This window comes from Lutjanus erythropterus, chromosome 2 (assembly GCF_056507025.1).
Source record: "Lutjanus erythropterus isolate fLutEry1 chromosome 2, fLutEry1.hap2, whole genome shotgun sequence".
Lineage (NCBI taxonomy): Eukaryota > Metazoa > Chordata > Actinopteri > Lutjaniformes > Lutjanidae > Lutjanus > Lutjanus erythropterus.
The window spans coordinates 40,788,872-40,815,124 of record NC_139318.1 but is presented as its reverse complement, the minus strand read 5'-3'; the positions used below and the strand labels follow the sequence as shown (position 1 = coordinate 40,815,124).

Sequence of the window (26,253 nt, the reverse complement as noted above, 5' to 3'; positions counted from 1 at the left end):
GAGGAGTGATGAACACATATCTCGGACCCCCTGTCGGAGCCTGCAGGTGGATGCTGGGGTGGTGGTGGGTCTGCATGAGCACGCAGTGATGCTGTTGCAAGGCAGCAATGGCCTTGACAGGCGGAGGGAGAGATTGGAGGTTTTAGCGGTTTAAATAGACCGCCAGATTGGAAGGGTGCGTTTGGTTTGTACTACAGCGTGTGAGGCGTGTCACGTGTGACTGTGGTGCAGCTCGAGTTGACTGCCTGAACCTGAATTTATTCTCTTATTTGAAGCTGAAGTTTGTGAACATGTAAATCAGCGTCTCGCCTGTCTCTCCATCTCCTCCAGTGAAGCATAGTATTTGGACCACCAATCCAGTTCCTCCTTCTCAGGCGGCTCCTCCTCCAGCTCCTCCCCCATCTTCATCAGCTTCTTCAGAGGAGCCTGAGGAGGCAAAGTATAAATGTCAACTCATTCTTTGAGCCTTTATGGTTAAAATCTGGATTAATAAAGGAGAAAGAGGAGCAGTTTAACATGCGTACATTAACCAGCTTGATGGGGTTGATGGGGATCTTTGACTGTTTAATTGAGAGGCCGCTGAGTCCGATATTCTCCATTGACTTCAGAGGGTTGATCTTCATCGTGTTCTGCCTCACTGGAGAGACACAAAGAGAAACTGTGTCCAGAAAGACTAATCCCCGAGAACAGAGCTGTGAGAAACATCCAGTCAAAGAGCTTCAGATTCAGTTGTTGTGCAGCTGACAGCAGTGTGAAGTTACAGGCTGACCGATGCAAAACTCACTGGATGAATTCAGAAATTTGAATCAGAGATGGTTTAGAAAGGAGACAAAATCAAAAGTCACCAGCTTGAAATGAGAAGATTTTTTTTGTCTTCCTCTGCAGGAAAGCAAGGACCTACTGCTTAAAAATTAGTAAGAATTTTGATGATACACCTGCTACTCTTATCTTTCTAAACTGCATTATGTGCAGTGCAAGAAAGGAAAACTTGACAGGCATAGCAACAGTAACTAAGGAGGCTGGGCTAAGCAAATGGTTGATTAAAACTTTTGGCAAAAAGATCCACAGTACCTGTCTGAATATTATAAATAAGTTTTCAATACAAATAACTGATAGACAGTACTACTGTAAATACTACCATCATTACTTTCATAGCTCTTACCCTTCCGTTTGGGCTTTTCCTCCTCCTCCTCTGGCTCCCCCCCGAGCTCAGGCGGGCCATAGTCCATGAGGCTTTGGACCACGTGGGACCCGACCAGAGCAAGCCGACCGAAGGCCCGCTGCTCCAGCACGAACAACGTCAGAGGAGGGTGGAGGTAGGCCTGCTCTGGCAGCTCCTGATTGGACCAAACACAGGAAGAGGAAACAGGATGATGTATGTTAGCTTGTTTCTATTTACCAGGTGTGTCCTCCAAATTCAGTGAAAGAGGGCTGAATTTCACAATTCATTTCACAACAATCACTGATGAAAGAAACTGACCACGTCGATGTAGCGGACTAGCTCTTTGAAGTTGGGGTGAGCCTTGAAGTTCTCGATCTCTTCAGATTCCAGCTGTTGTCCTGCACACTCCATCTTCACCACGGGACGCGACACCTCGAACAGCTCCACCCGCTTCAGCTCCCGCAGACCCCAGAACAGCGCCTCAACACACACGAAAGTGCACAGTTAGCATCATAAAAGTCTGAGTTATGATGTCCCAAAAACTAGAGCGGTACCAAAGAGTTTGAAGCTATGAAGTTTCATTCATGATGCTGACATACGAATTGAAAATCAACATTTGAACACATTTCAGCATTTTTTGGCATCTCTATTCATTGTGTTTAAATCCAGTATTTCTGCACAGCTGCAGTTAAATGGTAGGCTACACTAATATTACTAGTATTCGACTATTTGTAGAATTAGATTCCAAGATTGTTTCCGAATCATGTGATCCAAACACTTTTAATAACTTCAAAACACTGCAGAGTCCAAAAGTCAAACTTTGTGGAAAAAATGGATGTAATTATTTCCAAATTCACAACATGTTTTTTTTTTATCCCATGACGTATCCTGGTTCAGTCCATATTTGTTGGCATTTAGCCTTTCAAAAACAGCATTTCCACTGCAGTCAAAAAACTGTTTCCGCTTGCCTCACAAGAAGGGAGTCACCATGCAGGGTGGCCTAGCAGCAATTTTATAAAAATAAAATAAATTTTAAAACACTATTTCAGCTCTACTTTAAAAAAGAGATCATAATATATGGCAAACATTCAAAGCTTCATTCAAGTACCAATGTAAAAAAAAATTACTTTGGTCCAGCCCTACCAAAAACACTTGAACACATCAGCAATAAGTCAACAACAACAACAATGTGTGTGTGAAACCTCAATCCTGAAGTTCTTCAGAACAGGTCGGACGCCTTCTGGGATGATGTAATGTCTCTGCTCCTCCAAGTAGGTCAGATCCTGAGGGTCCACACTGCGGGGGAGACAGGGCTGCAGGGGGCAAGGGGACAGTTTTCCAAGTTAAGGTAATGTCAACTTTCTTGTGATTATACAATTTTACAGAGTACAGTTATAGAATTTAATTAAACCCATCCTAGTGGGCAGGCACTGTACAGCACCCAGGGACCACCCCTGTTCTAAACCAGCACCTTGGTCTGGAGTACTGATTGGAGAATTGGCTTGATATGCATAAATGCTTTTCATGGTGGGGGAAATCAAAGCACATGCAGGAAAGCTTAAAGGCACAGGGGGAACTTGCAGACTCCACATACAAGACTCGTCACCGTGGATGTTTCCTGCTGTCTTTACACCTAAAACCACACCAAGAGCTGCCAATAATCTCTCCTAGGATGCTGACTGGCTGCACCACTTTTGGTTTCCCCAGCTAACAGCAACAGCAGCAGCTAACATTAGCACACCTGCAGCTACCGCCTAAAAAGTTTACCTTCACCCTCCATGGATGACAAAAGTTTAAGTGAGGTCATGAAAACTTAATCAGTATCTTCAGCTGATTAATCAGGCACAGTATTCCCAGATCTCAGCTACAGACAATGTTATTATTGCTATAAATTATGGTCAAAACTACTAAAATAAGTTGTAATAACGTCTTCATTGATTGACTGATTGATTGATTAGCAGGTGTCACCTCTCCAAAACCGGAGTAGTCCAGCTCGATGAGCTCAAAGGCAGCCAGTAGCTCGCCAGCGGGGGCCCTCCCCATGTTGATGTCATAGAATTGGAGGCGGGGCTTCTGGTAGAGCTGCTCCACAGTCTTAAACTCGGGTTCAGCAAAGGCCCGACCGAGAGGCTTAGGACTGCCCTACACACACACACACACACACACACACACACACACACACACACACACACACACACACACACACACACACACACACACACAGGGTTTTATTACATCACTTCCTGAATATGCAGAGACAGAAGCAGAATGTGGAGGATAATAATAAGAACGCCAGTGTTACCATGGCGTCGTAGCTGTAGATGTTGATGATGATGAGGGGCAGGTCTTGTTGGAGCTCCTCCTTTGTTCCCTCTAGCAGAACTCTGTCAAACAACAACGTCTCACACCAGGCTGGAGAGAGTGTGTCTGACAACACCTGAACAACCACATACACACACGTATAAAAATGTGTGTGTTTCAAGGGCACCCAATTTTACACATGAAGTTCAGTTTAATTGTGCCTGAAAATCGAGACCCAATGCCAACTAAATTCTGTCTGAACCAACCCTCATTAGTGCATTTCACCCTGAACCCAATTACTGCCCAGCATTTTTCTTAACAAGCTTCCCTCTATGTACCAATACATGTGGGGAATTGTAATTTGCAACAACTAAACTGAGGATAAAAATGAATATAAATAAATAAATAAACAAATATAGCACAGCCCGAACATGACATGCATCTGTAAAATGTATAAAGCCTGGCCCGACCCAAACCCGCTGGGTCCCATCTGGTACTGGCACAGATCTCAAGCTCAACACAGAACGTCCTTTATTATTGAGCCTTCCTAAGTCCCGCCCTTTTTTGCTCTATGCTCCAATAACACTTGTGCAAGAATTGTACCAGGCAGAACCTTGGTCAACTCCAGTTACATCTCAAGTCTAGTTACATCTGAGGTCAAATGTTAGCAAGACACTAGCTAACTAGCTATCTAATTGAAATGTTAGCTAGCTTGTTAGGTAGCGTTTTACAAACTATCTTAAGATGATTTTACAGGTCTCTAAGCAACGTCTTTTAACAATCTCCAAAATTTGGTTTAATTTTCAACAGGAAAAAGGAAACAAGAAAGCTGACAGAGGTACCAAGCTTGCTCACCTGTTATTGGAGCACAGAGCAAAAAGGGGTGGGGCTTAGGAAGAGACGATTCATTTTTACCTACCTTGGTGACCTGGCACTGAGTAGAGAAGACGACCTTGGCGAAGGGATCTGACAGGCCATTATTTTCAGCAGCCATCAGCCCACGTCCCTGGTACAGGTGACATCGTAGCTGGAAGTACCTGCTGTCTGCAGAGAGAAAGAGAAAGAAAGGTCTTACCTTCATCTGATCAGAACAGTTTGCTGCTGAGTTCAGGTAAAGCTTCATGGTTGACAAGTCCATATAAAGCTAACCACTGGTCTTTTATTTTGAAGGACAAACTTTTTGTCCATTCTCTAAAAACAGACATGAAGTCCTGAGCCCAGAATCCATGACCCCTGCTGGATGATGTCAGCTGACCCACCCTGGCATGACAGACTGATTGGAAGTTTCCTCTTCCCCAGGGACAGCGGCCTCCTCTGCTGCTCCTCCTCCTCCTCTTCATAAACGGGTAGAAACTCCTCTGGCAAAGAGTTGGTGGCCTCTTTACTGTACTTGGCCAGACCGAGCCACAGGTAGACCTCCAGCTTTGCAAAGATCTCACTCGCTGAACCTCCTGGAGACTAGAAGGACAGAGAGGCAGACAATACAGTGAGTATCACCCATCATTTTAAAGACAGAACAGGGAACAGGCAAGTGTTATCAGTGATCTCCAGAGACAGAAAAAGATGCATCATTCGCATCATTGATTATTTTAGAGACAGAATGGTGAGCGTCATCAGTGGAAAAGACAAAACCTAACACAGACACAGCCTTTTAACCCTGCTGCCATCTGGCAAGAGATACAGAAGTAATCCACTGCTGTACCACCAGACTTCAGAAGAGTTAGTACCCCCCCGGGGAGACCCGCCTCCCACTTTGGAAACCTTCGACCTATGATATTAGGCACAGAAAGATGAGTATCATTTTTGATTCAAGGACAGACGTCAGCCTTAGAACGGTTACCTTCATGTAGAGGGTGCTGACTTGGCCACAGTCCCGCCCCCTCTGCTCCTCCACCAATGAGAAGAGGATGGCATAGGCTGGTATCCTGACATAAGCCAATCGTTTGCTCCCACTCAGTAACCATAGAAACGCATCCGGGATGGTAGTCTGAGGCTGGAGAGAAGGTGGCGGATGGAGGGGTGTCAGACCTGAGTCATACTGAACATATAGCAACCTTTGATGTCTTTGTGGTAACTATGGTGACCACTCTACAGTATGACCTCTGACCTCTTTAGCCAGTTGGCGGAGTTTCTTCAGGATTTTCCTGCTATCCATCAAACGCTGTTTGGCCGTCCGCCTTGTGATCCTCCGCCTGGCCCTCACTGCCTGTCTGGCTAGCATGAACTGGAGACAGACAAACATCAAGTTAGACAGACAGACAGGAAGACAGACACATGGTGTCAGGTGGCGAGAGACAGGTAAACAGGTAACAGAAAGTGAGACAAGTGAGAACAGACTCACCAAATTCTTCTTGATAAACTCTTTCCTGCATCTGTCCAGGTTATTGGGACGAGATTGAGACCTCCTGTCTGAGAAAAAACTGAACTGTCTGCAGAGAGACAGAGGGACAGACAAAGGGAGAGGCAGGTAGACAGACAGATAGACAGGCATGGGGCATATCAAACCAGTTAAATCTTAATCTATCCGTATCAGATTTTCAGACGGAGGAGACTTACTTGCAGGAAGCCACCAACTCCAGCAGCACCTCCACCAAACGCTCCTTTGCGTTACTCCTCGGCCTCCTCAAGAGACGTTCCACCTCATCAAGACCGAGCTCCTAAAAAAATATGGTGGGACAGAGGAGAAGATGAAATGTGACCACAGTGTGAAGGTACTGGGGGACACACTTGATGTTAATGAAAGATCACTTGACTCTCACCAGCCTGTCGGCCATCTTGCTGAGCCAGTTAACCTGATAGAGACGAAAGCTGTGATCTTCAAACTGACTCCAGACAAACAGGCAAGGTTTTTGTCTCACAGAGGGAGGCTGGAGAGGAAGACACTGGAATGACCTAAGAGACAAACAGACAGGTAAAGAGACACAGGCAGTTAAGCAGACAGACAACAATCGGCCCTTTGTAAATCCCGACCCTTTTTGCTCTGTGCTCCAATAACAGTTGAGTAAACTTCGTACCTCGGTTGACTTTCTCCTGCCCTGGTTCTTATACTTAGATATGCTGTGCGGTAGGCTTGTCTATGTTGACAAGAAAACTTTTGAAAAAAGTTTTGAGAAGTTTTTGAAAAATTCTGAAAACTGTCAATAGATTTTGGTGGGGAACCTGTTGAAGCAATATATAGTCACATCTTAAGTTAACTAAATCTTCAAAGGATTGGTGAGACAGTGAGAGCTGCATCGTCTGGTATCACGAAACTGGAGGGCTGAAGTGAAAGACGTCCAGGCTTTTGTATTTGGCCCTCTGCCACCACAGCTCGCAGCTGGAGAAGTGGCAAAAATGGATGAAGTGTGCAACACTTGCCTCAGTGGTTATTTACCTGTCGTACTCAGTGGGCTGGGGTCTCATGGGAGCAGACAAAGATTTGTTCTCAGGTTCAGGACTCAGCACCTCCTCTCTGTCCAGCTCCTCCTCTGACTCCAGCAGACCCTGTGACTCCTCGTTTAGATCCTCCCTGCTCCTCCTCAGTTCCTCCTTGCTCTGGCTCTTCTTGGATTTCCCAACCCCAACTGCCTTCCCATAATTCCCTGCCAGAAACAGAACAGCTGACAGAGCTCAGGGGCTTGATGCTGGATATAAAATTCAACATCTGAACCCTGGTAGCCTAAATAGTTTGGCTAGAATCCAGAATCAGGTATTAACTTGTGCCCAAATCAGGTCTAAAATACGTCGAACTGATTTATAATCCAAATTAGATTTTTTAGAATTAATTAATCTATTTTTGTTTATTTTGTTTTACCCATGCTCTTCACAAGAGGAATTTGAAGATATTACTTATGGATCTCAGAAACTGTGATTGATCACTATTTTTTCGCCTGAAAAAAATGAAAATTTAAATATTAATCAGCAAATAATTGATGATGAAAATAATTGTTAGTTGCAGCCCAAGTCCAGATGTGTCTGAAAGCCAACAATCCAACACATAGAACACACAGCTTACCTATGGAGAGCTCAAAGCTAATCGGCCTGGTTCCTACAGACGGGTCCATCATAGTCACTTCAAACAGAGATGCAAACAGCAGAAACTCTTCCCTCTCTCCCAAGAAACCCTGAATCAGAGAAAGAAGAGAACAAAGAAACAAGACCAGCAAGAAAAGCACATGGACGGAGAAAAAGAAAGACCGGAAGAACGCCAAACATCAGTCTTTGATTTGCAATAATGACTTAAATTGTAAAGGCACTTATTTATTCTGAAAAATTAGATATCGCAAATATAAGTAATGGCTCATTGATGATGAGGATGGTATTGCTAGTGATGGCACTGACCTCAGGGAGTGGGTGAGTCTCCTCAACTTCCACAGTCACAGCCTCTGGTACCTCAACTCCCGCCTCTCCTGACTCGTCAGCCATTCTACTGGTAGTCGCAGACGCTACGGCAACAGCGAGAATCAAACCAATGAATAAACCATACATACATGTAGAGTTCTCAAACCATAAAAAGGCCTGTAGCCTGCCATGTGTCTGTTTGAGGCGTAATATTATGATCAACACTGACTGTGTTTCTGCTGACAGGATTTATTCACTCTGCACTTCTTTAGTAGCCGAAATGTCAGACATCACTAACATTTGTATTGTAGAATCGCATCATTTCATTGTTTGACCATCCAAAGCTTACCCTTGAAACATAATTTAAAAAGCATTAGTAGAATCTCTTTAGACTACAGTTGTAGTCTTACCAAGAATCAATAAATTAAATACTGTATTTTCCTAAATAGTGACCAGGGCCTTTATATACATCAACTGCAGAAAGTAACAGGCCTGTACTGGAAGCAGGCCTTTATTTTGAACCCCTCTGTTTGATAATTATAGCTGGTCATATTTTAGTACGACACCTTGTTTTGATCCATTCTCAATTGCCCCGTTAAAGTTACTGCATTATGCTTTCAATACAAACTCAACACCTCTTTTGTTCATTTCATTTTCATTAGAAGCCCTCTAGCATCTCGGTGGACAGAAATCCTTTATTTGTTAACAAGTCTTTTATTGTGAAACATTTGTAGAAACATTTTATGGGAAAGTCATTGACTTTCAAGGTTGCCATACGGTGGCATTTGTGTGTTACTACAATATAAAGTTTGGCTGGGACTTTAACACACATACATCCACAGTGACTGAAACAGGAGAATAACACTTAAGGTGACCAATCCAGAACAACAAGGTGCTGAAAATTAAGGCGATGGAAATGTATATATGCCATGCATATAGCGTGACTCGCTGGTATTTGGGACCTGGCTTTTATCTGTTTGTGTTGCCACGCCCCTGCCAATATTTGAGACCCAGCTTTTATTTGATTACTGTTTTTTATTTGAGGAAACACAGTAGTGAATCAGACAGCTCTGGAGTTGTTGGAAGGTGAACTTTCTCTCTTTCAATGGAACTAGGCAAAACATTTTCCCTGCTGCTTGCAGTCTGCATGCTAAGCAAGGCTGAAACAGCTATCCATCTTTTCATCTGACTCTGGAGAAGACAGGGAACAAGATGATTTCTCTAAATGTTGACACTAAATGTTGGAGTGTACCCTCTATCCCCCTTAAAGTTGTGTTTTTCATTTCGCCTGCTTCTCCTCAGTAGACTGACCTTCCTTCTTCTCCTTCTTCTTGCTGCTCCTCTTCTTCCTCAGTGCCAGCTTCCCCAGTGCACCTTTCACCTTCACAGACACAAAAGAAGGAGTCACAAAAGAGCCAGTGAGGTCATATGAGATTTGATTAGATGACGTGAAACTCGCTTAGATCAGGGGAGTGTCACTAAGGTCACATAAAATTTTATTAGGTTTTGTTGTTGCCAAGGTAACAACATCCTCAGCTACGGCTAAAATTGTGTGTTGTTCCGGTTAAAAGACTGTTGTAACACAGACTGTGATGTTGTGAGTGCTCATACAATTCAACAGAAATTAGGAGGTAGGCTACCTTTCCCAACGCGGCTGAGCCTGTATCCGTGGTGACTGCGGAGGGGGAGGAGTAAACCTCTACAGTGAGACCGAGGAGGATTCGACCGCGGTAGAAGATTCCTTCACCCAGTCCCTCATTCAAAGCCTAGAGAAGAGAGAGGGTTAGTCCAGTTTATTCTGGATCAGTTTTCACTGGTCTGTTGTAATCCTACAGAAATGTTGATTGTAAGAAGTGGATTGAAAAGGACACTACATGGTGGGGTTACAACCTGTACTGGGTGCAGCCTGCCTAAGTGCAAACTTTAGAGTTATGGCTCAGCCAATTACCACTGCTACTGATTTCACAAGAGGTCAGGACATTAAAGGACAATTTGGGAAGATCTGCATTGTTCTGTATGGTAAATATAAGATGCCAGCAGCAGGTTAGCTTAGCTTAGAATACAGACTAGCTCAGTTCTGCATTAAGGGTTTTTAAAAGTTCACCAGTTAACTGGTTATATCTAATTTGTTTAATCTGTACACAAAAAGAAGTGGTAAAGAGTCAAGTTGTGGTTTTGTGTGGGAGTCATGTGGTGGACTCTTACTAGGCTGGATGTAGTGGATGGATGAGTGGAAGTAAGTCCCTAGTAAGTCTCTTGTTAAACTTTGGAGACAGCCAGGCTCGCTGTTTCCTATATTTCCAGCCTTTGCACAATGCAAAGCTCTCAGAAAAAAATCTAATGTGTGTTTCCCAAAATTTCAAATTGTTGTGTTAAATGTCAGGTTTGCTTTGGTTGTGTTTACCTGATGGACGTCTCCGAGGGTGGAGTTCTGAGGGGAACCATAAAGGTTAACCCAGCTTGGACCAAAGGTGGGGTTAAACCCTGCAGACAGACAGATATTTCATTGTTACCATAATTCTCACAAAAAAGTAAAGGCTGCGCTCTGTTCATCTCACAGATAAGTCCATCAGTACAACAACAAAGTCATGTCACAGCATTTAGCTAAAAAAAACAACAACTCTTATCTTAAACAGTAATGTTGTTGTCTCTCACTGATTCCAGTTACTTCTGTTTATTGTTAAGCTACTTTCAACTAAACTTAAGACTTCCTTCAGATTTTCAAATTAAAAGCCTGTCAGAAAAGAGGGGAATTATACCCCTAGAAACACAAACATGCTTTTAATATTAAATGGGATAGGACTGAGCTTAACAGCAATCTAAAGAAAGGAACATAAAAACAAAAACAAAATAGGAAGATTTACTGAAATATGATCAGATGTACAAAATATGAAATAAAGGCCTGTCCCTGATATAAGCCTGTGTCAGTACCATTAAAGTAAAAAGAAAACGAATGCATATTGTATTGTACTGAGCATGTGTAAACTGTTCCTAACCATTCCTGGTGGGATCAGAAATCTGCTGCAAGTCCAAGAAGTGAGTTGCCAGAGCAATGTCTCCCATCTTGGCATCATCAAGGATCTGGACTCTGATTCGCTGGGCTAAAGGAGGAAACTGCTCAATGAAGGAAATCTCCTCATTCCAAACTGGACAGCTGGTGGCGCTGGCGACTGATGTCTCCCCCTGTATATACAAACAAACACACAATAGGCAATTAGAAAAATTCTGGTCTGGCAACTCTTAGCAGTAGTAATGAGCAATTTTCAACCAAAAAGTTCCAAGAACTATGGAAGCAGATAAACTAAACTAAAATCCCTTTTGCATATTCCTATTTGTGTTCCCACTACATCTGGAGAACCATAACGATTGGACTACAAGGACACCCATGACTAACTTTCTTAAGCGGTGGTCCTGCTATCTCACCATGAAGAGTGTGGCGTGGAGTGGCGCATAATTTGCCCCTATTCATTTTCTACATGGGACTTTGTGTTGTGGGATTCAAGGTAACTCAGGTCTGACTAGTAACAAGGAAAAGAGGGGTCAAAAGTTGAAAAGCAGTGTATTTATTTCTGCAAAAGAAAGTAATATTTTCAAGATTTTCCAGACAACATAGCAATTTGCTGAAGTACAATTATCACCCTGCAATTTTATACCTCTGCCAGCCAGTCAAGTTGTAGTTTAGATCCATGGCTGTTCTTGACCTTTGATTTATGACCATCAAATTTGAATCGTCCCAGTGGACGTTTGTACCAGATGTAACAAAATTCCCTCCAGAGGTTCCTGAGATATTGTCTTCCCGGGAATGGGATGGATATGACGTTAACTTTGACCTTTGACCACCAAAATCAGTGTTCTCTCAAGGTGTTGCTGAGATATGGCACAAGGTAGTGAGATATTCTTGTTATATCTCACTTTAATCAATAATGGGAAGGATGGATAAATGTATGGACAGTATGGACAGGCGACCCAAAAACAGACAGAAAGTGGACAAAAAGTTTAATCTAGGCTGTGAGAGGATTACTCTGATTAGAGTTTTTGAGATCCCTCTTGTACAAGTCCCTCAACTCCAAGACTATAGATACTAACAAAAACAAAGCTCCTGAACCACTGGACTATCCAACCTGTCAAACCCTTCAACTATTGTACATAAGCTAAACTGAGTTGAAACGCAAATGCTAAATTCCTCAAAAGGTTTTTGGTGCAGGCTGCTAGAGCTTTGAGAGAATATATGCGTGTATATGTGTGTCTGAGTACCTGTTGTCCAGCGAAGGTCACCTGTACGTAGGGGTCAATGAAGACTGTCCGGTCAGTGACCTTTGACATCTTGCCCATTAGCCCTGACTCCATGGTGGGCAGGCCCTCAGCCTTGTAGATCCGCACACGGAACCGAGCCCACGGCCGCTCAGAAGCCATACCACGAGGAAGAAGCAGGTTCCTGCCAGAAAAACACAACATCAGAACCTCAGAAAGTCGGTTGCACCAGCTGTTCATATGTTCAGACTAAACCTCAGTATAGTACAGTCTTTGCTAAAAGCCCAGGGCGATCACACACCTAATTTTTTTCAGGGTTACCATCATGTTAAATTTTGTCCTTTTTTTTAACATAGTTGCTTTTTTAAAATAAAAAGTTAGGTCACAGTAATAATGACTGATATGGCGAGGCATTACGATGTTTACGATGTGTTATTACTGACTTTTCTATGTCCTCATTGGCTCCGGATGAGGAGCTCGGTGGCAGACTGGGCATGCTCAGAGCGTCTCCCTTCATCAGCACATTGACACTGGCCTTGACATAACCTTTGACCCCTGACCTGGTGTCTGCGGGGTCGGTGAGAGGAGCCCACTTCTGGTAGAAGCGGTGGTCTGGAGACGCAGAGAGGTCAGAGGTCAGCGAACACTGCAGTACTTTGATCAGAGCGCTGCAGTGTGAGCAGTACTGGTACCTGGCTGGTTGTACACGGTGGAGATGTCGATCTTAAAGGTTCCAATGTGGGTCAACAGGAAGGCCAGAGTCCGCCTGTGGAACACCTGAGAGGAGGTGACGTTACAGGTGTTCATGGGTACATAATGGATACCATGATAACAGCAGTAGAAACAGAAATGAGAAAAAAAATATCTGTCATGTTTATGAATGTTTGACTGGTGTTATTAAATGTCATTTGGTCAGTTATGTCATGTTTAATGCGAAGTTGACATTATCGAAGTTTGACGACGGGGAGTACAGTACGAAGGTGGTTTTCTTGTTCGATTGGCTCCTGGCACCACAGGGCTGAGACAGCTAATTAAGCAGTTACCTCCACAGCTAACTAAGCTAACTAGCTAACACTAGCCACAGAAAACACCAGTTAGCCTAGTTTTGCAAAACTTAATTTAGCTAACCACTATCTGTCCATCAGGTCACTCTGTAAGCTAAATCACCTTGGTACTGTACTCTGTCGTCAAACTGGCTTTACAACATTCAATGACATCTTTATGACAAGTTCAAATGGTACTACTAATGTAATAAAACTTAATGACATCATACGACAAGTCCACTTCAGCTGAGCTTAAGGGGGAACTGACCTTTATCTCTATGACTTTATCAAGGAGGATCTGTGGATAGTCCTGAAACTCAAACTGGAAATTCTGAAAGAGAAGAAGAGACGAGGTAAACAGCTGTGTTGTGTTCTACTGTATTCTACTGTACTGTGCTGTGTTCTCCTGTTCTCTCTTCCTGCTGTACCTCGTTGTAAAAGGGGCAGTTGGTGGATTTCTGTGTCGCTGTGTGTTTTTTCTGATTTCCCACTCTGATGAAAACTGCAGGGTTGATGTTCACTCCAACGAGCTTCTGAGCCTCCAGGATGTTCACATTCACCTGCACACACACACACACACACACACACACACACACACACACACACACACACACACACACAGAACACACAGAACACACACACACACACACATAAGTGATGTAATGCTTCCTTTTGAATGGTTGGAGGTCTGTTTGCTAACTTCATCTCCCTTTGAGGAGCATCAAAAAAGCTGAAACTGAATGAACCCTCATCACCTTTCAGTGGGTCAGTGTCTGTGGACTGACAGGTGGAGGTGGTTCACGTCAGGTTGCTGGAAAAGAGGCTCCAGCTGATTGCGGAGCCTCTGTTTCTTTCACTGAAGTGGATCAGTTGTCTGACTTCTTTATTCTTGTAAGAGGGTTCATGGGAGTCTGTCCGTTTACTCTCATGTTTTTTTTTAAGAAGGCTTATGATTTTTCAATTCTGCTGCAAACAGCAGCGCGGGTGTGCCTGTGCCATCCAAAGAGGCAGCTGGCACACAGAAATCACATACAAAAGGAATTTTCAGTCACAGCCTTACTACAACTTTTTGTTCAGAATGGTTAAAGGTTATTATGGTCTAATTATAATAATTACAAGTTGTAAAATAGATTCTTAATTATTTTCAACGAAAAAACGGCATCCATTGTAATGCACAGCCTGCCAGCCAATCAAATTTAGGCAGTTAGAAGGATCTGAGCTCCAAATTGCAGGTTTCCCCAGTCACTTTTGTTAAAGCCACCACTTTAACATTGATATCACAAGGACAGATTTGGCAAAGAAGGACCGACAGACTGAGGGCATCTTGATCTGACTTAACTGAAGATGTATTCCCAACACGAACAGTTTACTTGTGTTTTTACCAGATTACTTGTGACAAGCAGCATCTGTTCTCCACAGTCCACAGGACAAAATCCAGCAGCAGAACAACCACGGCCACAGGATGACTAAATACCCTCTTGATGCTGATGTTAAAAACAGAGTCGGAGTCTAATGAAATAATTGAAATAATAATCATTTTAGGGCCAAGCTACGCCGTCTCGCCCTTTTAAGCTGTCAGCTTGCAGAGGCAGGCTGTGTTCCAGTAAAGTTTCATGTAAATGTCAGTGAGGGGAGAGCTGTGTAGATAATAGTCTTGTCTATTAGAAGTGACACCCAAATTGTTCTGATGCCCACCCACAGTCTTTTTTCTGGCAACACCAGAGCTGCAAATGTACATTGGTTCCAAATATCAGGTTCGGCGATTACTAATCCGTATCAGCCCTGAAAAAATTAAAATAAATATGATGTCTGGGCCACCTTTGATGGATAAACAAACTCACCTGGAAGCTCTGGACTCTGGGTATCGCTGCAGCAACACTTCTGGACATCGGCCTACAACGACTATACACACACACACACACACACACACACACACACACACACACACACACACACACACACACACACACACACACACACACACACTGTTGAGAACAGATCAGTATTACAGCAGTCAGGTGAGATGACAGGAGCCAGAAAGGTAACCAGACCTCAGCAGAGGAGTGAAGATGATGTTTGAAGCCTCCAGGTCCATCAGGTCATCATCATAATCATCATCGTCGTCGTCTTCATCTTCATCCCCGGTCCGGACCAGGCTCCGACCCAGACGCCGAGCCTCTCTCTCCAGCTGACCTGGTCGAGTGACAGTCGGCTGACTGACAGGAGAGAGAGAGAGAGAGAGTAATGAATAGTTTCCCCAAATAATCTCGGTGTTCTGCCACAGTGTGTTGGCACCACTGATGGGTCACACAATGTCGGGCTGCTCTACCAACAAGGGCCAATACACAGAGGGATTTACTTTGTGACAATGTTTATTTTTTTTCATTTAAAATCATGTTCAGTTATTCCTTTTTGTATTCAGAACTAATGTCAAGCTGTGCTTAAAGAGTCTTTTGGGGAAATTTAAGAAATGCTCCACTGGAGGGTTTACCAGAGAGCTGGTCCTACACTGTAGGGAACGAAAGATGAAGCAAACAAACAAACAAACAGACAGTCTGATGTTATTGATATTAAAGGATAAGGACCACATCAGCAGTGAACCAGATTAAAGTGACATTTGTAGGTGTGTAAACATGCTGTCTAATTTTCTAATTAGCTAACTTGCCTGAACTCTGACTTTAGCTCTACACTTTTCTCTGATGAACGTTTGTTTGATCACTCGTCCACCAAGCTAAAATACAGAACAAGACGTGTATTCATTTTGGTTGTTTATATTATATGAAAGAGATTTTAGCAGAAAGCTAATGTGGTTGTGGCTCTTGTGTGACTCAATGTGACCGTCTGCTCTGCCTGTGACAGAAACGCTGACATTACTGCTTTATGCAAAATTTGATGGGAGGTGCCATCATGAAAAAAATCAATATCAGTGTTGCACAACCAGAAACCAGAGATATTATCTTTTTTATTCCATACATTTAATAATAATAATAATAATAATAATAATAATAATAATAATAATAATAATAAAAAATAATTAATATAAAACATGCTTGATTTAGTCAGAATAGCCAAGACAATAAAAGACTGTATGCTATAATGAAATAACTTGATTTATTATCATCTAGATAAGATGATACTGTATCTTATATTGATCAGTCCAACTCACACTTGTACTTAAATACTGAATATTTTGGCCCATATTGTCTTTTCACAGATATGTCAGCGTCAGTATCCAGTGTTGCTCCAGCTGTGAGAATGAATGTTTGAGTTGTGTAACTTCTCACCTTTCAGGGTCATTAAATCCTTCATTCCTGATAACCAGAGCTGATCTGAGGATGAAGGAGCGAAGAGAAACAAAATGACATGACAGAAAATAATCATTTGGTCAGTCAATTCTCACAAAGACAGGGACCAATAAATGTTAGCGGGCTCCCTTAATGCACAAACGGTGACTAAAAAGTTGAGTTTTCCTCATCCACACCAAAGATAGAGGTCTTTGTTTTACAGTTTAGTGTAAAAGATGTTTCTGGTTCAGTGTGGACTTGATCTTACTCATCCTGGTCTTCGACTCTCAGGAAGTCGAGTCCCTCCCAGCTTCCTGCCGTTCCCTCGAGTGGATGATACCGAATATCCAACTCGATATAGATCTACAGACAGGGAGAAAGACATAACATCAGTAATCTATTATAGAGCAGAGTGCACGGGCAGAACCAAGTCACTGTTCTGCAAGTCACAAATAAATCTCAAGTCAAGACTGACAAGTCCCAAGTACTAAAGTTTGAGTTTTGAGCCCTAAACACTTGTTCATTTTTGGTGCTTGGTGGAAGGTATTGAGTACTTTCAAGTCAAAAGGCTGTAGTGCAAGTCAAGTCACAAGTCACTGGCATTAAAGTCCAAGTCAAGCTGCAAGTCTGTTATTATTTGCCGAGTCTAACTTGACCAAAATTTGTGACTTGAGTCTGATTTTAGTCAAAGTCATGTGACTTGAGTCTGACTCAGGTTCCTGTGTTTGTGTTTACTTACATCAGTCAGGCTGTAGTTTGCATCAGTGAGCGGTTCCCGTAGCAACAGCCTCCCTGCTGTAACGACATGCTGGAGGCTGACAACCAGCTTACCGAGCAGTCTACACACACACACACACACACACACACACTTTTAGCATAACTAATACGAGAATAATGTGTGTGTGTGTGTGTGTGTGTGTGTGTGTGTGTGTGTGTGTGTGTGTGTATGTGTGTGTGTGTGTGTGTGTGTGTGTGTGTGTGTGTGTGTGTTTGTTACCTGTTGGAGAAGACTTTACTGCAGTTGTAAACACTGATGGACAAAACTTCATCTCTGATCACTTTACCATAGTGAGGCCAACGGAAATGCTGCACACAAACACACACACGTACAGGTTACTTTCCTTTTAATCACTTCAATTATGCTTTAAAATAAAAGAAAAGGAAAAGCAAGTAAAAGTTTTGCGGGTGGAACATAAAAGTTTGTAACATTCAGGAACAGTATGTGTATTATATTTCACAAGAAACTTCTCAAGAAGGAACACACTAAAACTATGTAACTTAATAAGAGAACTTAAACTTGCAAAGAACCAAAGGACTCCTCTTATTTATTACATATTTTTATTTATTTATTTTGATTTTTCTCATGTTTTTTTTAAAACTTTATTGAGTTTTATTATCTCTCCTCTGTTTTATATGTGAGTGATATATCATGCTAGTTATGAAATGTCTCGCCTAACAACATGTCAGAGCCGGAGATTGAACCACCAACCCTGTGATTAATGACCAACACGCTCTACCAGCTGAGATACAGCTGCTGCATTAACATTAACATCAGGCAAACTGCTGCTAACTTCACTTCAAAACAAAGAAAAACTCAAATCAGAGCAAGACGGAAGAAACGACAGAAAGTTTTTGTCTTGACTCAACACATTTTTCTGCACAATCTATTAATCACCATGTGCTAGATTTAGACACACACTCAGAGACAGAAACACACCTGGTCACACCTGAAGAACAAACAGCAGCCTGACTCAGTGGCTGCACACAGAAACATAACTCTGATACTCGGGACTCGCTGCTGTGTTTTGACGTCACACAGAGGTTACTGTGTTACGTTATGTCAACAAACAGGTGGTGATGTATTCAGTTAATTCTCCCTTTTTAAAAATCACATAATAAAGTTTGTTTTCAGGAGAACTCCAGAGTCGTCTGATCGTTGAGCCAAAGTGTTGTACGGTTTGTTTCTGATAATGAACTAGAAATGTTTTCATGCTTTCATGGCTGTAAACACTACATCACCCATCACACTCAGTGGTCGTTGCTATGGCGATGCCTCTACTCCTAGTTGTGAAATTAAAGTCATTTGTCCCATATTTGTCCGGCCCTACAACATAACCTGACTCGATAGTTCATTATGGGTGCAGCTCCATGGTTCTACAGACATTCATGATCGCCAGAGGATAAATCCTAATGACTTTAGTGATCCCCTAACTTTATCTCGCTCCGTTATTACAGTTCATCCTCTGTGGACCACAAATGTCTGGGCTAAAATTCATGGCAAAAGTGATCAGTTTTTATTGAGATATTTAACTCAAAACCATAAACTTCAATCTCATGGTGGAGTTAGAGGAAAAGTCAGAGGATCATCGAGGTCATTAACATTTATTTTCTGGGGCCATGAATGTCGGGACTACATCACATAACCAAGGCAAAAATTTATGCCCCTAAAAATGATCTGCCTTGATGCTTCACCCGCACTGCCACAGTTGACTTTGCTGTTTTGTCCTCTGCCTCTTTCCTGCCAGTATAGATTTTAGACACCAGTGTCTTTTGTTGAGATTCTGATTGGACAACATCAAGTAAAACGCTGTGCACATGGTATGAACCTCTAGACAAACAGCTAGATCTGCATTATACGAACTCGTCTGAGCCTCCACGATGAAACGTGTCATTGTGCTGCCGTCCATGCACTGTCCCCTCTCTATGCAAGCCTGTTAACACTAATGTGATGAAAAGGAAAGGGAAGTACGTCATCCCCAAAGACTGGGTCACGGCCCAAAGGTGGGTCACAGGACATTTATTTGGGTCCCCAAATAAATTAAAAAGTATGGAAGAAATTCTGCAAATTTAAGATTTTTGTCTGCCTTACATCTTTTCATAAAGCATTCAAAATGTCTATATTGTTTTACTGATGAATGGAAAAATCAAGAGGCCGTTAATTTTGCCTAAACACACTTATTTTGTCTCATTTATGAAGTGGGCTTAAATGTCCTACATTGTTTTTCTGATGAGAGGAAATAAAAGTGATGAAATGGCCCGTTAACTCAGCCTAAATGCATTTATTTCTCACTTCTAAAGTTTATATATATGTATACACACACACACACACACACACACACACACACACATATATATATATATATATAATATGTTTTCAATAATGTGTCAAGATAATATAATTTGATGCAGAAATGGCAGCAAAAATGGTCAGAAACTTTTAAACTGAACTCTTCCTAGATTTTATTGATAAAGCCTTTTGTTAATTGGGTTGCAATGGTTTATCATTTTTAAAAAGTGGGTCCCCATGAAAATGTTTGGGAAACACTGCTCTAAGTCATTATTATGAGAATATATATATTTTTTTTTTCTTTTTGAGTCATGATCACAAAATAATGAGTTAGTATTTAAAAATACTGAGAGAATTATCTCATTATCAGTCACCGACTTTTTGAGAAAGTTTCTCATTATTCTGTGATATTAGCTCATGATATATTGCACATTATTAACACCAAAGGCCAAGTGGCCTCACTGAAAGTTATGAAATTCCAGGCTTGGTGCCAACAACCATCAAACAGAACCAGTCAACATCAGAGAACCACCAATGTGGAATAAAAAATGGTATTTAAACATGAATTCTTTCATTTTGTTTGTACTTGTTGTGATCTTTTTTCCAGGAGCCCCGCTGGACAGTAGAATAAAATAGAATCACGTCAGCTGTAGGTGTGAGTGTGTGTTGAAGGAGCGGTTGTGTGTGTGAGTGTGTGTTCTGTAGGAGTGGTACAGTTTCCTATCAGCTCCATTAAAATAGTTTCAATCTGAAGCAGACAAACAACAGCAGCTACCTGCTGTAACACACACACACACACACACACACACACACACACACACACACACACACACACACACACACACACACACACACACACACACACACACACACACACACACAGTCATGTGATTTAAAACCTCAGCTGTCACTTTACTGAAAACATATCCATGTTAAATTTTGGATATTTTTTTCATTTTTGCCTCCTTCATAAATTAGACCAAATAAGTGCATTTTAGCAGAATTAACATGCTCTTATTTTTTGCTCTCATCAACTGACTGGTTATAATGATGACATCATCACCCTGTTCTGCGCTCTGATTGGTCCGAATGTGTCCTCAGTGGACAGATCACATCAGCGATGTGGTTTACTGACCTCATTGAAGATAGCCAAGTTCTCACACTGCAGGACTCTGGTTTTATGGGTGAAACCTGGAGGACAGACAGACAGACTGGTAACCATAGCAACAGAACAGATGCTTCAGGCTCTATTAAAAGCCTGCTGACTGATGAAACTTCACCATGGATTAAACAACCGTACTGTAAGACATGAAGGAAGATTTCAGCACAGAAGACCTTTGATGAGACCACAAACTGACACAAAGAGCTGTCAGCAGTCACTCACGCAGGAACTCTCCCAGAGGACCAGGGACCTTTGAAGGAACCGAGGAACTTAACCACTGTCTCCACACATACATGTTCTCCTCTTGCAGTGCTATTTATCCATCTAGAGTGCTGAAGTGTGAGTTGGAAATAGAATGGAAGCAGATGGGACAAAACTAAACGGACTCAGCCGCAACGTCTCTTTCCAGAAATCATGAACCTGTTACTCAAGATAATCTATAGACCCTGTTACGAAGTGTGCATCTACTCATGGACAAGAGGCTTGTGACGGCGTGTGATATGAACATTAATGTCGTCCTCCTTGACTGAGCTGTAACCTCTCGTCCATGAGTTCCTACATGAAACTTCTTGCAACAAGGTCTGTGTCTTATCTTGAGTAACCAGGTCATGATTTCTGGACAGAGACGTTGCAGTTGACCTTTTCAAATATGGGGGTTTTTTTGGCGATTTTTTTGGCATCATCTAGTTCCAAAATAGTAGACATCTATATAGACATCTCTACAGCTGATATCTCCAAAACTCTGCAACTCACAAAAAAACAAGAACTAGATCAGGGGTGTCAAATTCATTTAAGGTCACAGGCTACATATTTTATCTACGGGGGGCCGGACCAGTAAAACCATCACATGATAACATAAGCAGCAACACCTCCTAATGTTTACATTTTCAAGTGTAAAGAAGTAGAGGTACATTCTTAAAATGTTCAAACTTAATGAACCATCCACTTACAACAGAGATCAAAGCATTTACAAATCAAAGGTTTCCACCGATATTGTTTTAAAATATGTCTGATACAGATAATTTTGTACTGAAGCTGCTGATTGACAATATTCACCACAATGTTCAATATCTTTAAATATGACCACAATACGTATCCATTGTTTTTTGTCAGAGAGCTGTGTTCTGGAATAAATGCAAATTAAATGCAATTTTACACTTTGCAAAGTCATCCAGTGGGCTGGATTGGACCTTTTGGCAGGTAAACTGTCCCCTACTTTGCTGCTAATACTACTGTACTTTCACTATGGATGTTTTGAAAGCAGGACTTGCACTTGAATTGGTGCAGTGAGATATTTCCAGTTTTAAAGAATCTGAAAACTTCTTACAAACCTGCTGTCACAAAGTTAGAAGCCTAGTATTGTCTAAAATATCATTAAGTAAATAAAACCAGGAACCAGGAAAACAAAAAGCGCACTAAAGACAAGGTGGTCCATCTACTTTTATGACATTAGAAGAAATTTTATTCCTGTACAACGTGGGTTAGTGTGCGTTACTGACCTCTGAAGCTGAGTTCAACCTTTCTGTCGGATCGTCCCGGCAGGTTGGAGATCCTCCTCAGATTCACACTGATGGACATGATGATCCTGATACACACCTGTCTACCTGTTCACCTGTCTGTCTACATCATGTCTCTCTGAGGTCGTCTCATCAGCTCTCTTCTGTCTTTTCTCTTCAGCAGCTGGAAACTAACTGTGTTTTCTGTTGAACAGGGTGATGGGAGGTACCTGTGTGTGTGTGTGTAACTGTACATGGAGGCTTGTTAAAGTGTGTATGTGTGTGTGTGTGTGTGTGTGTGTGTGTGTGTGTGTGTGTGTGTGTGTGTGTGTGTGTGTGTGTACAGTGTGTGAGTCTGTTAGGGCAGGTCCTCTCTAATGTTTGAGAAAGCAAATAGAGTTGCTCAACTAGTTTCCTCCTTTGAAAACACGATGGTGGAAGCAACTCTCCATTCATTTACTTTAGTAGAACAACATGAAAAAAACTCAAAAAAGTTCTGCACTGAAAACCAAAAGCAGCAGAATAGAAAGTAGGGAATTTCCACGACTCTTTTCTTTATCAAGTCTGGTGTTTGTGCTCATTGACAGCTGGTTGTCTGGTTGGAAAAACAACTGAGCTCCAAGCAAATCTGAATTTCTCTGCCAACAAGAACCAAAGAAAATCTGCAAACTGTTAATTTACTAATTTTACTCAGTAAATTTCAGAACCACTTTACACTCAACGTGACAAAATCCAAACAGACTTGCAACTCGACTTGTACTTTAACACCACTGACATGTGAGTTTACTTGGACTTGAGCCTTTTGACTTGAAAATACTTGATGCCTTCCCCCAAACCCAAAGATTAAAAAGCCAGTTATTTAAAAAGTGTGAATCTACAAATCAACACATTTCCCCAAAGTTAACACTCTTCATTCACAGCAAATCGACACTTAATTCCCCAGATGCACTTTGTTTGCTGCAACTTGATTGGATTTGCTGGTTTGGTTCAGAGAACCACGAAGAACGGTTTTATTACTAAACTCCAGTTAGAAAAAAATGATGCCAGGGATTTTGTTTGCAAACAGAAAACATGCTGTGGTCAACGAAAAACTATTTGCAGCATAAAAATAGATGGACATGCAACAACAGGTTTGCATTACATTTGGTGAAGAGCGAATTGTGACTCGTTTAGGACACAAAATTCCAAGTTTAGATCTTGGGATGTTTGTGCAAAGATTTGAGACGTACCAGTCCCTCCAGGATTTCGTGGACTTTTTTGGGGATTACTGCGGCCTAAAATGCCTGATATCATGGCAGCTTTTCTAAAAAATTGGGATGCATGTTGCAATGTTTTTAGGTGTTTTTTTTTTTTTTTGCAAAGAAATGGCAGCAAGTGAAAATTGAAAAAAAAAAAAAAAAAGCAAATTTAAATGAATAAAAATTTAAAACAAAATATCTTTAAATGTAAATGAAGAAGTTCACTTGGGGGATGTTTTCCACAAAGAAGCTAAATGCTTTTGGAGCTCAAACTCAAAACCAGAACAAATTATAAAGAACGTGAACAGAAATGTGCACAAAACACTGATAACAACGATAAACCTCTTCAGTATCTTATAACAACAGCAACTTTCTCCATTGAAACAGTAAAGAAACTTTTTTTTTTTATCTTTTCCAAAGTTTTTTTTATTATTATAATATGGTAACAGGCAGAGTTCGTGTTACTGGTTATACTGGTTTAGCTGCACTGGTTGGTTAATAGGAGGTTAGTAAGTGAGCAGTGGGGCAGGTGGTCACATGATGCTGTCGATCAACCAGTTTATCAAACATTTACAGAGTGACGAATAATGTAAGAGGTTTAAAGATGTTTGATTACAGTGGGCAGAATAGTGGAGCAAAGCATGATGGGAGGTGCAGTTCTTTATCAAGGCGGCCCACATTTTCTTGCATTTTTTTTTTTTTTTTTTGTCTTGTCTTTCAGCTGATTTTCATCCCTGTGATGTTTGGGTGATGGCAGCTTTTACAAGTTTGGATAAAATGTTTTCTTTACTTGATGACCTCACAGCACCATTTGACCACACAGTCAGGGTTAGTGACATCACAGCATGAACACAGCTGAACTCATCAGATTTCTATGCTGATTCTGAAAAGATTACTCCATTAACAGTCTGTTTGAAATGAAAAGTGAAGATTTTTGGCCCTTGCTCTTTTTAGCACTTTAAATCAGTTGTTGAAAACTGAATTTCCCTTCAACTAAATGTGTTTTTGGCAAAGAATCAGAAAACAAAGAGAGATGACAGCATGGCAGCCTGACAGGGACAAACTTCAAGCTACAGAATCTGCTGCGGTTTGGCCTCAAAATGAGATAATGTAAAAAACAAAAAGATCAGAACTCATCGTGGTCCATTTAGTTAGCTTTTTCAGGAATTTAAGTGCTACATTTCATGTTAAAATTAATATTTATGCAGATTCTTTTGTTTGTAGGTTGATATTTTTCTGCATATTATTAAAAATTTCCCAGAAAGTGCTTTTTGTTTTTTTGCTTTTTGCTGAAATGGTCACAACTCTTGATGCAGCAGGTAAGTATGTTGATATGTTAGTACGACCAGTTCAACATCTGGGATACTGATTTGAACTGTTTGTAAAAACTCTGAAAACACAGTAGATGTCTGAGAAATTAAAAACTTGAGCATCTTTTTCAGTTTTTTCCTTATTTCCTGGAGTAAGTTCACACGAGCTCGGAGCAGGCGACGGGCGTTTCTGCTGTTCCCTTGGAGAGAAAATTGGTACAAATTTGATCCAAAAACAACCAAACACACAGTCTGAAGCAGCACACACTGTTGGCACCACAGAAGCAGACAGAAAAGTTAAAAAAAAAACAAAAAACACAACACTGATATGTTTGGCAAAATAATCTTCACTTATTTTACTTACAAGTTTATCCCAGAGCTTTCAACCACATCTCACCGTCTTCTAGCACAGGGAGCTCCCTCAGGTGTCACCAGGATGAAATAAATTAAAACTGATCAGCCACAATATTAAAACCACTGACAGGTGCAGTGAATCACATTGATTATCTTGTTACTATGGCACCAATCAGTGACTGGATAGTTCTTCAAGATCACGTGCTGGAAGCAGGAAAAACAGGAAAACATCAGGATCTGTGCGACTTTGACGAGGACTCTCTCTCCCACTTCGAGGTCAAACTGAGATGACTGTAAGTGTCGGAGGAGCTGACATAATGGATCTTCTAGTATAAAAACTGAACTCTTCTCTGGGACATTTAATAGTGCTGGCCATTTTATCATTGTCCCATCTATTTATTTGTTTCCTGTTTTCTTCTGCATTTTCTTTACATCATGATTTAATAAACTTCGACGCTGCTTTCTAGTGGACAGACGCATTAAACCCTCAAGCCCACAGAAACATGTCTGAATGTCACCCTTGTACATTCGCTTACCTGCATCCCAGAGAAGCACACTTCCAGTTTAAGCTCCATTTGCTGATCGAGACCATGAGATGTGGTTAAACTGCAATACAACACTTGTTTTCATTTGCAGTCGTAAGCTACAAAAACTAGTAAGAGATTATTTTGTGACAGACTGCTCCCAAACATGAAGACAGAAAAAAAAAAACATTTAAGCACTACAAATAATACGCAATACAAGTATTTCACTTTAATAAAAATGGACCCTGAAAAAAGCCAAAAATGTTCCTTAAAAATAGACAAAAAACACTTCCTTCTTATTCTGGCATTTCTATCAACATCCACAGCACAAAGTGTTGATTTTAAGTGGTTAAAATGTGATTAAACATTGCTTCGGGGCTATTTTAAGTGAAGTGTTGGCAGTAACAGTAACAGCAGCAGTGGAGTTTTAACCGGGTTAACTGTGGCTTTGCTGCAGTAAACATGAGTTTTGACACATTTTGATATTTTGACACAGTGTGTTTTAAGGTCATTCCAGTATCCCGTGTGGGAAGAATCATGACAATCAGGAAATAATCTTTGGTAAAGAAACAGAGCAGATGTTCAGTGACTCTCAGTGAGATGCTGCTCAGTCTTGTCAGATGCTCCGCTATGGTCATGTGGGATAGAGGGGTTACCATGGTTACAATCATAACTTCCAGACATCCTGTTCTTAAAGTCTAAAAATGAGTTCAGACTGAATGTGAAGTTCTTTTAACTGCT

The 26,253-nt window shown here is 41.4% G+C and overlaps 1 protein-coding gene across 1 annotated transcript in view; it reads right to left on the bottom strand.

Annotated features, from left to right (window-relative positions):
• The window catches only part of fer1l4 (fer-1 like family member 4), a 31,990-nt gene extending 9,724 nt beyond the window's left edge, over positions 1–22,266 (bottom strand). The window contains exons 1-34 of the mRNA XM_084739907.1: positions 22,090–22,266; positions 20,564–20,619; positions 17,359–17,447; positions 17,101–17,200; positions 16,630–16,724; positions 16,362–16,406; positions 15,129–15,293; positions 14,919–14,979; positions 13,506–13,637; positions 13,346–13,408; positions 12,727–12,811; positions 12,478–12,646; positions 12,038–12,218; positions 10,780–10,966; positions 10,188–10,267; positions 9,424–9,549; positions 9,095–9,164; positions 7,784–7,887; positions 7,458–7,566; positions 6,837–7,044; positions 6,223–6,355; positions 6,020–6,120; positions 5,805–5,892; positions 5,571–5,687; positions 5,304–5,456; positions 4,723–4,921; positions 4,383–4,507; positions 3,465–3,599; positions 3,131–3,304; positions 2,365–2,475; positions 1,481–1,642; positions 1,163–1,337; positions 525–637; positions 310–426 (exon numbers count right to left, since the gene is read on the bottom strand). Coding sequence (XP_084596033.1) covers positions 310–426; positions 525–637; positions 1,163–1,337; positions 1,481–1,642; positions 2,365–2,475; positions 3,131–3,304; positions 3,465–3,599; positions 4,383–4,507; positions 4,723–4,921; positions 5,304–5,456; positions 5,571–5,687; positions 5,805–5,892; positions 6,020–6,120; positions 6,223–6,355; positions 6,837–7,044; positions 7,458–7,566; positions 7,784–7,887; positions 9,095–9,164; positions 9,424–9,549; positions 10,188–10,267; positions 10,780–10,966; positions 12,038–12,218; positions 12,478–12,646; positions 12,727–12,811; positions 13,346–13,408; positions 13,506–13,637; positions 14,919–14,979; positions 15,129–15,293; positions 16,362–16,406; positions 16,630–16,724; positions 17,101–17,200; positions 17,359–17,447; positions 20,564–20,619; positions 22,090–22,168 — 4,107 coding nt within the window. The 5' untranslated portion in view covers positions 22,169–22,266. The remainder of the gene's footprint in view (positions 1–309; positions 427–524; positions 638–1,162; positions 1,338–1,480; positions 1,643–2,364; positions 2,476–3,130; positions 3,305–3,464; positions 3,600–4,382; positions 4,508–4,722; positions 4,922–5,303; positions 5,457–5,570; positions 5,688–5,804; positions 5,893–6,019; positions 6,121–6,222; positions 6,356–6,836; positions 7,045–7,457; positions 7,567–7,783; positions 7,888–9,094; positions 9,165–9,423; positions 9,550–10,187; positions 10,268–10,779; positions 10,967–12,037; positions 12,219–12,477; positions 12,647–12,726; positions 12,812–13,345; positions 13,409–13,505; positions 13,638–14,918; positions 14,980–15,128; positions 15,294–16,361; positions 16,407–16,629; positions 16,725–17,100; positions 17,201–17,358; positions 17,448–20,563; positions 20,620–22,089) is intronic.
• Positions 22,267–26,253: the final 3,987 nt, after the last annotated feature.